Source organism: Cicer arietinum, chromosome 1 (assembly GCF_000331145.2).
Source record: "Cicer arietinum cultivar CDC Frontier isolate Library 1 chromosome 1, Cicar.CDCFrontier_v2.0, whole genome shotgun sequence".
Classification (NCBI taxonomy): Eukaryota; Viridiplantae; Streptophyta; class Magnoliopsida; order Fabales; family Fabaceae; genus Cicer; species Cicer arietinum.
In genome coordinates this window covers 53224301-53238960 of record NC_021160.2, presented here as the reverse complement: position 1 = coordinate 53238960, position 14660 = coordinate 53224301, and the positions used below count along the sequence as shown (strand labels likewise).

The 14660-nt window shown below is 33.2% G+C and overlaps 2 protein-coding genes and 1 long non-coding RNA gene across 5 annotated transcripts in view; 2 read left to right on the top strand and 1 right to left on the bottom strand.

Moving 5' to 3' along the window:
* Positions 1–1049: 1049 nt before the first annotated feature.
* LOC101504300 (uncharacterized) lies at positions 1050–3401 on the top strand. The gene is made up of 4 exons (XR_001143768.3): positions 1050–1332; positions 1901–2577; positions 2959–3023; positions 3124–3401. It is a non-coding gene; the product is annotated as an uncharacterized lncRNA (long non-coding RNA).
* A 1547-nt stretch (positions 3402–4948) lies between these two features.
* On the bottom strand, positions 4949–8244 carry LOC101504534 (pentatricopeptide repeat-containing protein At3g16010). 3 transcript variants are annotated; one of them, XR_012162704.1, is made up of 3 exons: positions 7821–8244; positions 5735–7636; positions 4949–5550 (listed from the first exon to the last, which is right to left on the bottom strand). XR_012162704.1 is itself a non-coding variant. In XM_004486668.4 (2 exons), exons 1-2 carry the CDS (start codon positions 7894–7896, stop codon positions 5796–5798), a joined length of 1917 nt encoding a protein of 638 aa, XP_004486725.1. In that variant the 5' UTR covers positions 7897–8244; the 3' UTR covers positions 4949–5795. The 3 variants fall into 3 exon arrangements, 1 of the variants encoding a protein (XP_004486725.1); XR_189292.4 differs by having other exon boundaries at positions 4949–5338; XM_004486668.4 differs by having other exon boundaries at positions 4949–7636.
* Positions 8245–8830: 586 nt separating this feature from the next.
* LOC101504948 (regulator of telomere elongation helicase 1 homolog) overlaps positions 8831–14660 on the top strand; it is an 11845-nt gene continuing 6015 nt past the window's right edge. Inside the window, exons 1-13 of the mRNA XM_073367297.1 lie at positions 8831–8997; positions 9737–9996; positions 10367–10524; positions 10715–10796; positions 11180–11327; positions 11503–11659; positions 11939–12222; positions 12360–12405; positions 12975–13116; positions 13202–13356; positions 13853–13944; positions 14014–14112; positions 14206–14274. Coding sequence (XP_073223398.1) covers positions 8896–8997; positions 9737–9996; positions 10367–10524; positions 10715–10796; positions 11180–11327; positions 11503–11659; positions 11939–12222; positions 12360–12405; positions 12975–13116; positions 13202–13356; positions 13853–13944; positions 14014–14112; positions 14206–14274 — 1794 coding nt within the window. The 5' untranslated portion in view covers positions 8831–8895. The remainder of the gene's footprint in view (positions 8998–9736; positions 9997–10366; positions 10525–10714; positions 10797–11179; positions 11328–11502; positions 11660–11938; positions 12223–12359; positions 12406–12974; positions 13117–13201; positions 13357–13852; positions 13945–14013; positions 14113–14205; positions 14275–14660) is intronic.

Below are 14660 nucleotides of genomic sequence, written 5' to 3'. Positions count from 1 at the left end.
TTAATATTAAAATAAAAAAGAAATTGCAATTATTTCCATGTTTAGTTAAATGATAATCATCTCTATTTAATTTTTAAAATACACCTACTTTATATTTATTTAAAAAATTATGCATAATATTAAATTTTTGTCACCCTTACAATTTTATTTGTCATTTATAAAAAATATATTAAAATATACATTTTGATTGTGTCATTAAGAACATAATAATATATTTTAAAATTCAAAATATTAGATGTGTAATCATACCTTTATAAATTAATTAATTATGTCATATAATAGATGTCATAAGTAGATGTGAGCGTATAAAAAAAAAACATGTAATACAATTTTTTTGAACGATTATAGGAGATTTGAATGTTTTTTTAAAATTAGAGAAATATACATATCATTTAAAAGAATTTAGAAATCAATTATAATTTTTTCTTAAAATGACAATGTTAAGATATTGGTAGGATCTATTTGATATTATTTTTTTGAATTGTTGGGGGCAAATAGATTGAATACATTAAAAAAATATATACATCGAATGTCATAAATACTCAAATGTTAGATCTCATATGCACTCATTGTAAGGTAAAAAATGTGGGTGTTTATAGAGATAGTTTGGGTTAACCACCATTTTATCATTTAACATATAAGAGTTTTTATTGGTACGTACTTATCAAAAAAAAATTTAAATTAATTATTAAATTATTAAAATAGTTATTTACAAAAATATAATTTATTATTATAAAAATATTTGAAAGATACAATTTATTATTAAAATAAATTAAAATGATAATTTACTCTTTATAAAGGATTGTTAAAAATGAGATTGCAGAACTTGTAAATTCTACAACACCGCCTTTGCAAGTTGCACCCTCATTTATTTCAAATTCTACAACACCGCCTCATTTTTAATATACTCTTTATACTTAATTTACTCTTTATTTTTTGAAATAAATGAATATTGTTAAAAAATAATTATAAATATATATATCGCTAGGTCTTATTTCATGAAAAATTTGAAATATTGAATTAGAGAGATTAAGTGCTTCTTAAATATAAAATGAGTTAATACATTGAATTGTGTCGGGGTGATTCTTTATATAGAGTAGTACTGTCCTACTGTTGAGTATAGATTCCTTTTTCACTCAGTAAGCAAAAAAAAAAGTAGATCTGAAACCCATCTTTCTATCAAGAACCCCCAGCTCCATTTCCACGCCCCATCTCCGGCCTCCGCGACACATATATCCATTTTCGTGCTCTTCATCTCCTAAGCTTTCATTTGAACCGAATAAATCAACTTTTGAAGCAACTTCGTGGTCAACCCATTTTCTTCCCTTCCCGGTAATACTCTTTTTCCGGTCACCTTTCCTCTTTTCTTCCTTCTCTCTTACCTATTTATTCCTTTTTTTTGTCTTTCAAAACTGTAGTTTTTGTCCTTTTTATTTTCTTCTTCTAGATGCATTTTTTATTCCTTAAGGAAAAAGCTACCGTTTAATAAGTAGTATAATTAATAATGAATTAAATGCATCTAGTTGTGATCTTGGTATGTTTACATGAATAAAATTCTAATTATATAGGTGAAGATTTACATTTTTGGTGCTCATGCTATGACTATAATTATGATTTTGACTAATATGCATAAGATTGAAAAAACATGAGGTCAAATTCTACAACACCGCCTTTGCAAGTTGCAACCTCACACTTTACCTCCCACATGAATTGTAAATTGCGATGTTTCATATTTTCTTCTTAAGATTTGTCTGTTTTATCTTTTTTAGTTTACAATGTTAATTATTCATCCTGTAGGCAATGATTGCTTTGTACATGAGTGTTTAATAACTTCAATTTGATCGTAATGGAAAGCTCAATTTGATTTATTCTGTTAATAACTTTTATATCTATATTGCAGGTTTAATGCAAAAACAAAACAAAAGCCATATTATCAACAACTTTCAGTCTGATCTTATTACCATAATATCTCAGATCTAGTCATGTGCTTTGAAATTGATTTCAGCAATGATATTTTTTCCCGCAACACAAATCATTGTAGGAATAAATTTTCTTTCAAAAGCTAATGAGATAATCAGCTTACCTAACAACCAAAAGTAAAATCTCAACAATATGCTCCATATATATTAGAGTTGATGAATGTTATTGAAGTATAACCAGGAGTTTTGTTTTACTACTTTGTTAAAGCATAAATTAAGTCAACTTCCAAACTACCAGTTCTTTGGTTTGAATGTTGATCCAACTTCTACTTCAATAAAGTACTAAAATAGAGCTCTTTGCTGCACATCATCAACAATAATGTATCCGACATATTGGTGGAATTTCACTTTTGGTTGTTTAGGTAAGTTAATTATCTTATCAGCTCTTGAAAGAAAACGTATTCATACAATGATTTGCGTTTCGAGAACAAATATCATTGTTGCAACTAGCACATGATTGAGTCTGAGATATAATGGCAATAAGAGCACCTCCAACAAAGGTTCACGATGAGTTGTTAGAATGGAAAGGCAAGTTCTTTGAGAGGTTAACTGCAGGGTATGAAAGTGACGTGGCACAGACTAGTTCACCATGCTTCAGGTTTGAGATCATGTTTTTAGTGTAGTTTCTTTATTTAAGTCCTGGTATTTTTTGATCCTTCACTTTGTATTATGTATGATCAGAATATTCTCAATAATTCATCAGAATGTTGTTTAAATTAACTATTGTTTATGCGTTGATCAAAAGTTCTTCTTTCATTTGCCTATTTGCTAACTACCACTATTGTAAAATCTCTATAGCTTACATTTTGTTACAGGATGAAGATCATTTTGAATGATGATGAGTTTTTTGTGTTTTTTCATGTGGATGATGAAATGATGAGTTTTTTTTTTTTTTTTGCGAAGGTTGAGTCTCTTATTGTCATGTATTTAACCATTCACATGTTGACAATTAATTTTTGGATTGGTCATGTATTATCAGTTCCTATCAAAGTGAGATGCAATGACTCGTAGGCTGCTTTCAAATGAAAAGAACTGAAAAAATAGGTACATTTGATATCAAGTACTTAGATAGTTAGATTATGACTCACAAATTGCGATTGTTTGTGTTAGAATTTTGAGAATCTCAGTTTTGTCCGTGATGCAGAGTTGCAGCTGCAGGAGTGCAATAATATTTCAAAATCATCAAGAAACAACATAAATGATAATGGGTGCATGACATGATGTCCAATTTTTGTAGCTCATGAGGGAGTTGCAAATTGTTGTACTGTTTTTGATTTATTATTTAGGTTTATGGTCTTTAGGAAGATACTACAAGTGTTATGAATCAATATCATATGTATGATTCAAAAGCAAAACAAGTTGATACCATAATATCATTTTTAAGGATTAAACACAAATAAAACAAACTTTAATTGAATCTTCCACTAAGCTTGATCTAAATGAACCTTTATAAAAGAAGGGTATAATTTTATAGAACATGACAGTAATACTTTGTGGACACATGATTTACTTTTTTATCATCAGAAATTGAACTTACTTCCACCCCACCACCTAGGAGGTTACAACACTCACTTTATACTCCAACGTGATCATATTGTTTAATGATAATAATAGTTAGTAAGTACATTTTGACTATCTTACAATTATACTGTTTTTTTACATAAACAATTATACTCGTATGCATTGTTGTCCGCTTTACATTATAATTTGGTTTTAATTATTGTTGAGATAATACTTTTTGTAGGAAGATAAAAAATTAAAGCTTATAGTGAGATATTTTCTTGTGTAACGACAATTCTAGGTATCATGACAACATGATATCTTAAGAGCTGCAAGTTATTTTTTTAGAGTACCAAACTTCTCAATGAATTTTCGTTGTTACTTAAATTTTGTTTGTAATCTGCAAACCTTTCACACTTAAGTGAAATATTCATTATGAGTTAGCACCTACTGAATCACAAAATGACATTGTGCTTCTCAATATGTGCTAAGTGTCGTGGTTATATGAACTAAAGTTATAGTTTATAAAGAATTTTATGGCTTGTATGTATAGTAGTATTGTTACTGGAGAAGAATGGGCACTTATATAATGAGATATTCTTAAGGAATAAGAGGCCGTTATTGCCAATTGAGCATAATGCACTTTTTATAAGTTTATAGTGGATTAGAAATATCTCTCAAGTTGAACCAAAGAAATATCGAAATCACAATCACAAAGGTGGATAAGTATTTTTATAAGGTAATAATTTGATTTTCTTACCATCTTAGGCCTGACGGTTTAAAAGATGTTTTGATAATGTGTTACACTAGAATGTGTATATGACTAGGCTGCAAATACTACAAATAGTAGCAAATTTATGAATGATATAGTGTACAATAAAAAGATGTACTTATCTCTTATAAAAAACTATTTTAGTTTTATAATAAAGAATAGCTATAACAGACAAAAAAAAAAGAATAGTTAATAATTATCTTCAATAAATTTACACATTAGTTATTGAAGAGATGAATGGTAAAATCAAATTTTTACCATATTAAAAATTTGGCACAACATGAAACGCAATAGCTATTTTCACTCTCACAATAAACTACTTTTATAATTAGAGATTTATAAATTTAACTCTTTTGATACACTTTTAACATACATTATCGTTAAACATATTTTTACTCATGCAACATATTAGTTACAAAGACAATAATTTCTGATTTTCTTTAAAACTCAATGATCTCTAAATTATTTTATTTATAATTGTATACATAATAATTTAAACAAATGATAAAAGACGAAACTACCATTTTACTCCAAAAGTATAGGACGATGTTATAACGGTTATTGACTATTTTGATAGTAAATTGTATCTTACATTATTTATAATTAGTAAATTGTATCTTTCAATGATTATTTTGATGATTAATTTGGATTTTTAACGGAGCCATAGACAAAAAAAAACAACACGCTACATCTTCAATGACTAGAATGGTGATTTACCCAATGATAAAATAAAAGAAGTTACACCAAAACTTAGAATTTTATATAAAGGTATACATATTTTACAAAAGGTAGAGACTATTAGATTGGACATGTCATGAAGACATGAACCTCACAGCAAAATCAACAACGAAAATTAGGCAGAGCCTGTGTTCTCTGACTTGTCGGTCTCCATTGGTTCGCCAGAGGTTTGTGGGACCTGATTACCACCATCTCCTGCATTCTCATTAGTACTGGCATTAGCATCCTCCTGAGGTTGCTGTTCTGGTTGTTGTTGCTGCTGCTCACCATCCTTAGGAGGCGGGGTTAGTGGTGTTTCTAGAGTAGCTGGCTTGGCTGGCCTTGGTTTCTCATAATTGGCTTACTGAACCTATGTTTTATAATTAGAGAAATAAACAAGAACGAGGTTGAGGAACTTTGTCAAAAAAGAACCAGAATAATAAAGCTATTTTGCGGGACTCCGGTCTGAGTCTATAAAGGTAAAACAAAAACTTATCAACAACCTCGGCTTTTTTCTTATGTCAGCTGACAAGAGGACAGCGGTGGCATATTTGGAAGCAAATACATCAGTTGTAATGAAAACTAGAAACCAAGCCAAACAAAGTATTTCAGCACACAAGTAAGTTTTTCTTTCAGTAACCACCTTGGTATTGGTATTTCATTCCACAAAGGAAGGAATAAACAATTAAATCCAGACAAGAAAGCAACAATACAAGTGAAAACAAAGTATTTGAGCACAGGATTATGTTTCTCTTTCGGTAAGTACCTTGGTTTCAGTATCCATTTGCACAGGCTGATCTCCTGTCTCAAGCATGCCATTTTCATGATTACTCCAGCATATTACGTTCTTCATCAACCTTACCAACTGCCTCAAGTATTGAAGAATAGGTGATAAGATCATACTGGAATCCTTTTGAACTCATTTCTTTCATAAGCTTTGCAGCCTCTTCAAATAGACCAGCACGGCTAAGACAACCAAGAATGGTGTTGTACGAAACCGCGTCTGGCTTAATAATAGAACTCTTCATTTTTGTGAACATTTCCATAGCGCGTTTCGGGCCACCTGTCCTAGCCAATCCATTTAGGATTATATTATGGGAGTTTATATCAGGGGTGCAACCATTTTCTTCCATAGTTCTAAACAAGGAAAAAGCTTCGTCTATCATGTCAGCCCTTACCATCCCGGTCATGAGAGCATTATAAGCATAAACATCGGGAGTGCATCCGAGTTTTTCCATCTCGTTAAAAAGACTGATAGCTTCCTTGAGTCGTCCACATTTTCCAAAATGTTTAATCATGACAGCATACACACGAGCGCTCGAACTTCCACAGTTTTCTTTCAATTCTTGGAACAGCTCATTTGCAGCCTCGTAACGTTTTGCTTTACCGAGGCTATTGATCAGGCTGCAGTAGGCAGCAGGACAAGGTGCAAAGCCTTTTTCATCCATCTCTTCAAGAAGCAACAAAGCCTTCTCAACTCGGTTTGTTTTGCAGAAACCATCAATGAGAATTGAATATGTAAATGAGCTGGGGACTACTCCATCTTTTTTCATTTTCTCTAACCACGAAGAAGCCTCAGAAGGTGGGGCCTTGGCCTCGAATAAAGATTTGATAATGGTATTGTATGTCACAACATTAGGTGTGCAATTCAGCAACTTCATTTCATCAAAAAGCGCAATAGCATCTTTTAAGCGATCTGATCTACCCAAAATGTTGATCACATTATTCATCAGGACAACATCCGGTTTGCAACCATCTTTCAACATATTCTTGTAAATTACATATGCATCTTCAACCCTCCCAGTCTTCCCCAATCCCCTTATTAATTCCGTATAAGTATAGACAGTTGGAGAACACCGCATCATTCTCATCTCTTGAACTAGTTTCAACGCCTCCTCAACCCTACCCAACTTAAAGTATATTCCCATCAAAGTTGTATAAATTTTTTCCGTGGGCTGTAATCCATTCTCCTTCATCTCATCAAATAATCTAATGGCTGAATCATTGCGATTCAGCTTTGCAAATGCTGAAACTAGCGCACTATATGTAACTGTATCGGGGAAACAATAACCCTCATTACACATTTCATTATACAGCTCATGAACTTTCTCATGATGCCCCTCTTGCATCAGCATCAAGATGACAGAGTTGTAAGTGCTCGATGTAGGTCTGCACTTACGACCCTTAACCTGATAAAAAACCGATAATGCCTTATTGACCATCTTAACCCTACCCAAGATTTTCACAATTTCAGACAATTCAGAAGGACCAAATGCACATGGACTCTTAACCATGTCTTGTATTGTCCTCCACAGTTCACCAAAAAGCCTATTTTCGTCTAAGCATCGAATCAAAGCCATATAAGTAGTTGAATCATGTTCAAAATTCTTTCTTTTCCCAGCCCATTTAAAAAACTGAATCTTCACATTGACCTCAACATCTATCTTTAAAACCTCGCGAACCAAGCGAGTGTCAAGCCTAAGCTTCAGCACTTCCAAAGCCTTTTCTGCATCAGGTCCCCATTTAAATATTTTCAAAATCCTAATGAATCGTTCATCCAAAATCCGAGCAATAGGATCCTTCCTCCATACTCTACCTCCTTTCATGGGAAGACTATGGTTTCCTTCTTGAGAATCAGGCAAGCGAAACATTTGAACAATCTCATTTTCTGCTAGTTTAAACCACACACAATCAGATAAGCATGAAGTTGAATATATACAAAATATACAAATCAAACAAATTTAGCAGTCCCTTGATTCAAAATAATAATAATAAACAACAAAGCATATGAAAACTGCAAGAAGAAGAAGAAGAAGATTGAAATTGATGAAGTGGGTGAAAATGAGCGTAACCTGTTTGCTTTAATCTCTGAGAGAAAGGAGGCCAAGTTGATATGTTCCTCCTCGAAGCAATGAATCGTGGAAGCATTGTTGCTTCCCCCGAAAAGCTTAAAGCTATCAACTTGGTTAAGAGAAACTGAAAGTAACAATTTTTCTCTCTCAAAACATAAAAAAGCACGGTATTGAAAAGCCACTGCAAAAGGGTGTTTCAAAATTCTCAGAGTGGCACGAATTTTGTGTGCTCTCTTGCTATGAGATGAGGGCAAGATGAATGAGAGGATTGAACCGGTTAACTCTGCAACCCGGTTGACTCAAAACGCATGCAGAGGAAAGAAAAAAAAAACGAAAACCAATAAGTGGAGAAGGAAGGCTTTCGATTGCAAAGAAGTAAAAAAGGAAGAGAATGATAATGGTTTGGGCTTTGGAATATATGAAGATGAAGATCCAATAAGTAATAGATTAAGCAAAGAATTATGAATTAATTTCAAATGTTTTCTAATTATATTATTTGACGAGGTCGTATAAATTTAACTATAAAATATCACCTGTTTTCTAATCACAATTTTTTTTTAAATTTAATATATTTTATTTTATTTATAATATTTTAATTTTTAAAATATTTTAATTATTTTTAATTTATTATATAATAAATAACTGAATTATTAAAATAATAAAAAAATTCTACGTCATCGTCGCCAAAATGCGACTAATTCTAATAGAATTACAATTTTTTTTTTCTTTCACTAATTTAATATTTTATTCTTGAGATAGGACAATTTAGTGGACAACTTAAAAAGAAAAAATCCTCAAATAGAACCAATATAGTGTTGATTTTTTATTTCATATAATGTAATTTAATTATATATATATTTTCTAAAAATCTTATAAAAAGTGTGTACGACGACGTTTAACTGAACTTGGGCGCGTTGGCGGGAAAGTTAAATCGCTCTATCGCTAACCAGTAGCCAGTGAGAAAAACTAGGTTACAGTCGAATACTCGCTGCAATTAAAGATGAATTAATTCATACAAATAAAAACCAAGGGTTTCGTTCCTTTCTATTGGCGGTTTCGAGCGGGAACCAAGAAAATGCCGACGTACAAGATTAGGGGAATCGACGTAGATTTTCCCTACGAAGCCTATGATTCCCAACTCGTTTACATGGACAAAGTCATGCAATCGCTTCAGGAGGTAGCGATTGACTCACTCAATCATTGCACTTTTGATTATTTAAGCTACTTTTGATGTATTTTTATTTTATTTTATGGTAGTTCCGCTGTGGTTGTTGTAATAATCGACTAATAATTAATTATAAACATGATTTTGGATCAATTGGAAGTGATCACAAAATGTTAATATTTACTTGTTGTCAGGCAATTTGAAATTGATGTTGTTAAGATCATGATTGATCAGCAGTGAAACTTAGGCGTGTTTGGGCAAATAGCTTAGTTAAGAACTTATTCATAAGTCATTCTAGAAATCCCGTTTGTCACAGATTCTTAAAAAGTGATTTTAGTATTCAATAATTTAGAGATTATTAAGAAAAGCAGAAGTTGTTTTCTGTTGTTTGACGTACTGAAAATCACTTTTTTTATTAAAAATAGTTGTTATCTTTTCTTAAAGAAGCTACTTAAAACAGTTTCTTAGTTGAAGCAATTTTTAGATTCTCATTTTTTAAAAAGCTGTAACAAATAGATGAAAACTTTTTAAAGTGATTATTATACGATAAAAACTATAACAAACATGCTCTTAATCAAGCATTTATTGATAAGCTATTATGAGGAGTGAGGAGCTAATTGAAAATAGATTATGTTATGTTAGCTAATTTTAGAAGCCTATATAAGTTATTCCAAATACCTTTTTAGTATATTGTGTTATGGATATTTCTTGATACCGTGTACAATTACTTGTATGTGTTTTGGCATGGCAGGAATGTAATGCACTGTTGGAGAGTCCCACAGGAACTGGAAAAACACTATGTCTTCTGTGTGCTACCTTAGCCTGGCGGAAGAGTTTGGGTAGTTTTAGAACTGGTTTCACCATGAAGAATACCAGTGATAAGCCAGGAGGTAAAATGGAGATTTCATCATCACAGTCGGGGGCCTCAGATTTTCCTACTATCGTTTATGCTTCACGCACCCACAGCCAGATACGTCAAGTTATTCAAGAGTTGAAACGGACATCTTACAGGTCAAATTATATTCAGGAATATCTTTAGTACTAAAGTTTACAAATGACTGATCTATTGTTTCTACCTTATGCTGTTTTCTGGTTGTCAGTATTGTTTGTAACTTGTAATTGATAGTGTCTATGTCATGTGAATTGACCATTACTCACCAAAAAAAAAAGGGAATTTGACCATTCACTAACTCTTTCATCGGAGTATATGCTTTCTTCAGATTAGTGATTATAGTCCGGAGATAAAATGGATTCTGTGGGCTGTCCTGGCAGATATCTAGTGTTCACTAGACTTGTGAATTTAGCTGACTCTGTGGTTTACAGTTTTATGATGATTAAGTGTTTTTGTGCCTAAGCTCACCTGGTATTCATTAGTACGCAGACCTAAGATGACAGTCCTGGGTTCTCGGGAGCAACTTTGCATTCATGATGAAGTGAAGTCACTTCGTGGAAAAACACAAACAAATGCTTGTCGATTAGTCTGTCGAAGGCGTATAAAGCTGCCGAAGCGCCGATGTAACCATTTCCATAAAGTTCTTGGTAAGTTTATAAACCCTTATTCTTTTCATACAATATAGGTACTTCTCATGTATTGTAAGAATGGGACCTAATGCTTTTGGGGGTGGGATTACTGGAATCATTTATGAAAATGTTAAGTCAAATTATTGCATTTTTATTTTGATTTTTCAGTGTGTTATCATAATGAGAATGTTACTGGAATTCTATGTAGATTATTTGAGTAAAAATCCCAATCTTGGAGAAGAGCCTGTGGATATCGAGGATTTGGTCAATATTGGCAGAGCATCTGGGCCGTATGTTTTCTCAACTGTGCTGCATCCTTTCTGTTTTTTTCCCATGTGAAATGGTTGATTATGTTAGACTTATTATTTATTTATTTATTATATTGTTATTATTATTACATGATTAGGCAGTTAGATTATTAGTAGACAGTTTTTATTAATAATAACTGCCATATGTAACTGCCGTGTACAGTTAGAATAAGACACGTTGCTTATAAATAAAAGGGGGAGTGAGACAAAGGGTATCTTGGCATTTGTATTGCTTGGGGGTCCTAATAGGCACTGGGAGAGTTCTGGATCTCTTGAATATCCATAGAACATAATTGTAATATTCATTTTACGGCAATATATCGGTTACTTGAACTTCTGTTTCAATTTGTGTCTACTTATTTCAGATGTCCGTATTATTTATCAAAGGAACTCTACAAGGTTGTTGATATAATATTTGCTCCATACAACTATCTTATTGATCGAGGGTATAGAGATTCTCTGCAACTTTCTTGGAGCAATAGTGTACTCATATTTGATGAAGCTCACAACCTGGTACAAAGATATACTAATAAATTTAAAAATAAGATTTACTGCATAAAACACAGTGTCGACCTGACAATTATTTATTTAGCATTGTCATTTTGACTACTCCAGTAATGTATTATTGATACTTATTAATGCCATTTAAATTTGCTTGTTATTACTAACTTATAGTCACCTTCTCCAGGAAGGCATATGTGCTGATGCAGCCTCCTTTGACCTGCCTTCTTGGCTTCTAACAGCCTGTATTTCTGAGGCTCAAAATTGTGTTGATCTTTTAATTGAAAGAAGAAATAAATCAAATGATAAGTCACAAAATCCTGATGATTTTGCTATCCTTAGAGGTGAGCTAAATCTTACAAAATGCTAGTATAAACTCCAATTGTCTGTGACAGTATCACAATGTATGCCTTTACTTATTTTGTTAACATTATTATCGAGGAAACTTATCGCAAATAAAAATGTTTATTTACTTTTCGATGTTTACTGGATTTTCTGGCAAGGCAGACAACTGTATACATAAGACATTATCTTTTTTCAAGGTTCTGGTTAGGGTGCTTTGAAAATTTGTGCTGTATATTTTCTGCTATCTCGGGTACAGGATGATATTTTCTTTATTGCAGCACTTCTTCTAAAACTTGAAAAGCGCATTGCTGAGGTGCATATTGAATCTAAGGAGTTGGGGTTTACTAAACCCGGGCCCTATATGTTTGAACTGCTTGCTGATCTTAATATCACTCACAAGACTGCTTCTAAGCTTAAGAGTATAATAGCTGAAGCTTCAACTCTCATTGAGGAAAATAATCAGGAGAAATCAACTGGCACCATCTGCAGATTGGATACTATCAAGGATATTCTTGACATTGTTTTCAGGGATGGAAGAACTTCTCATGCTAAATACTATCGTGTAAGTTTTGAATTATCGTTTACACTTCAGTGGATTGATTTTGTTTGTCTTGTTGCTTCCTAGCAATTCTTGTTTGTATTTTTTGCTTCGCTTCTATAATATCATATTTTAAAACTTTATTTCCCTTCAAATAACAGGTTCATGTGAAGGAGGTTGACGCATGGTCTGCCAATGGTTCTAAAGGTAGTTTTCGACTTATTTGGATGAATACTATGATCTTGTTGTCAGATTTGTTGTCATGTGAATTTTCACACATATACTCTTAGTTTATAAGTTAAAAATTTGTCTAATATTTCGGGCATGATTGATCATTTCTGTGGCATTTATTCAGCTTAATGTTTATGATTCTCTTATGACCGTTTCATTCTTTATCCATTGTTGAGCATTTTTTCTTTATTTCATGACTAAAAAAGTGAGTTTTGGAATATATTCTCATGAGTTTTTTTCTCATATTCTAAGTACAGTAATACGCTTGGGCCTCTGGTCATGTGTCTTTTGGTGTTTAATGCAGCTATATAGGAATTAGGGTTTATAAGTTTAATATGGGAAGCATTTGGTTATAAAGCACAAATAACATATACCTCGAGGAGGAAGTTTTCTTGTAGAACTTTCATCTCGTAAATGACAAATATTTCTTTCATTCTACAGAAATCTAGCGTGTTTCCCATGGACATGTACAATGTTTTGTAACTGTTGATATCCAATTTTTCCCTTCCATTCTCATTATTATGTCTCTTTATTTGATGTTGCAGGCAAGGCGTCAAGGACACTCAGCTGGTGGTGCTTTAATCCCGGAATAGCTTTGGAAGAATTTGCTAAGTCTGGAGTTAGATCAGTTATATTGACATCAGGCACATTATCCCCTTTGGACTCTTTTGCTGAGGAACTGAAATTGTAAGTTACTTTTCTTGCGTATTGTTTTTTCATCTAATAATAGATTGGTGTCATTAACTAACAGAGTTCATTGCGATCATGTCAGACACTTCCCCGTTCGGCTGGAAAATCCACATGTAATAGGCCCAAATCAGATATGGGCTGGAGTTGTACCAGTTGGTCCTTCAGGACGTACTTTTAACTCCTCTTATCGCACTCGTGATACGCCGGAGTACAGGCAGGAGCTTGGAAACGCAATTGGTATGTGACATACGCATGGCTATACCGGGTTTGGTACAATGAAGCCTTATGCACTGTCTCACCAATCTGAAAACTGCATATTTCGTTATAAATGTTGGAGTTGTGCTGTGTTTGATAGTTGAAATCTTGTTACTGTCTGAAGCATTGCATTGTTGATGTGCCTTGATCCTGTTTCTATATTCTAAATCTAGCCTTCTAGGCCTATTTCAGATTTTGGAGGGCTTTAGTTAGATTGACTGTTGTATGCTGATAAAACACATGTAGGTTTTTGCATATTGTAACATAGGAATTTTCCTAGTTTGCAGTAGTATGTGAAATTGTGAGTTGTTCATATAAAGATATGGATTTGTGTGTCGTAAAGTAAAAGTAATTCAAATTACAAGAAGTTAGTATTAGGTAAATTACATTCATGATTCTGCATGGTATAATTTCATAAAGCCACAAAAACTAGGGATTGTTACTGATTGCTATAATTTCACCTTTTTTCTTGTTACAGTAAATTTGGCTCGAATTGTACCTGATGGACTTCTTGTATTCTTCCCATCTTATTACCTTTTGGAGCAATGCATTGGGTGCTGGAAAAGTTTGGTAAGCCCTAACGAAAAGTTAAATTTGTTTGCTCTTAGTCCGTTTAACATTGTGGTTTGTAATGTTCAGAGTAATGAAAGTTCAACATCAATATGGGAGAGAATTTGCAAACACAAGAAACCAGTTATAGAACCAAGGGAATCTTCACTTTTTGCCTCATCAATTAAGGTATGTGTTTTACGTGACATAGTGAAACACCATTCTTCCATAAATAGCATTGGATGTATAATATTCTAAGATGGCCTTGTATGTTTCTGACAGGACTACTTAACTAAGCTGAACGACACCACTGAATCTGGAGCAGTCTTTTTCGCTGTTTGTCGTGGGAAGGTATGCCTCGATCCTAGCTGCCTAGAAATGACATTGTGTTCTCATATGCATTAATATGATAGTATGTTATCGAATGGAGGCCATGGCGTTAAGCGGTGGCAGGATTTCAACAATCCACCATAGCAATTTTACACATGGTGGCAAAAAATAGCGGATTTTGGCCTCTCCGCCACGGACCGTCATCCACCGTCGACAACACTGATCTATAGCTGTACCTCTACTAGTATGATACAACCATGAAACTAAGGGTGTGTTTGATTGGAGGTAGATGGGGAGGAGGGGAGGGAAGCAAAATCCCTCCTAAAGCTAGCTCATTTTGCTCTCCCTCCATTTTGGGGGATTTGGAGGGGAGGTGACCAAATCAACTTAAAATCCCTCCCCTCCCC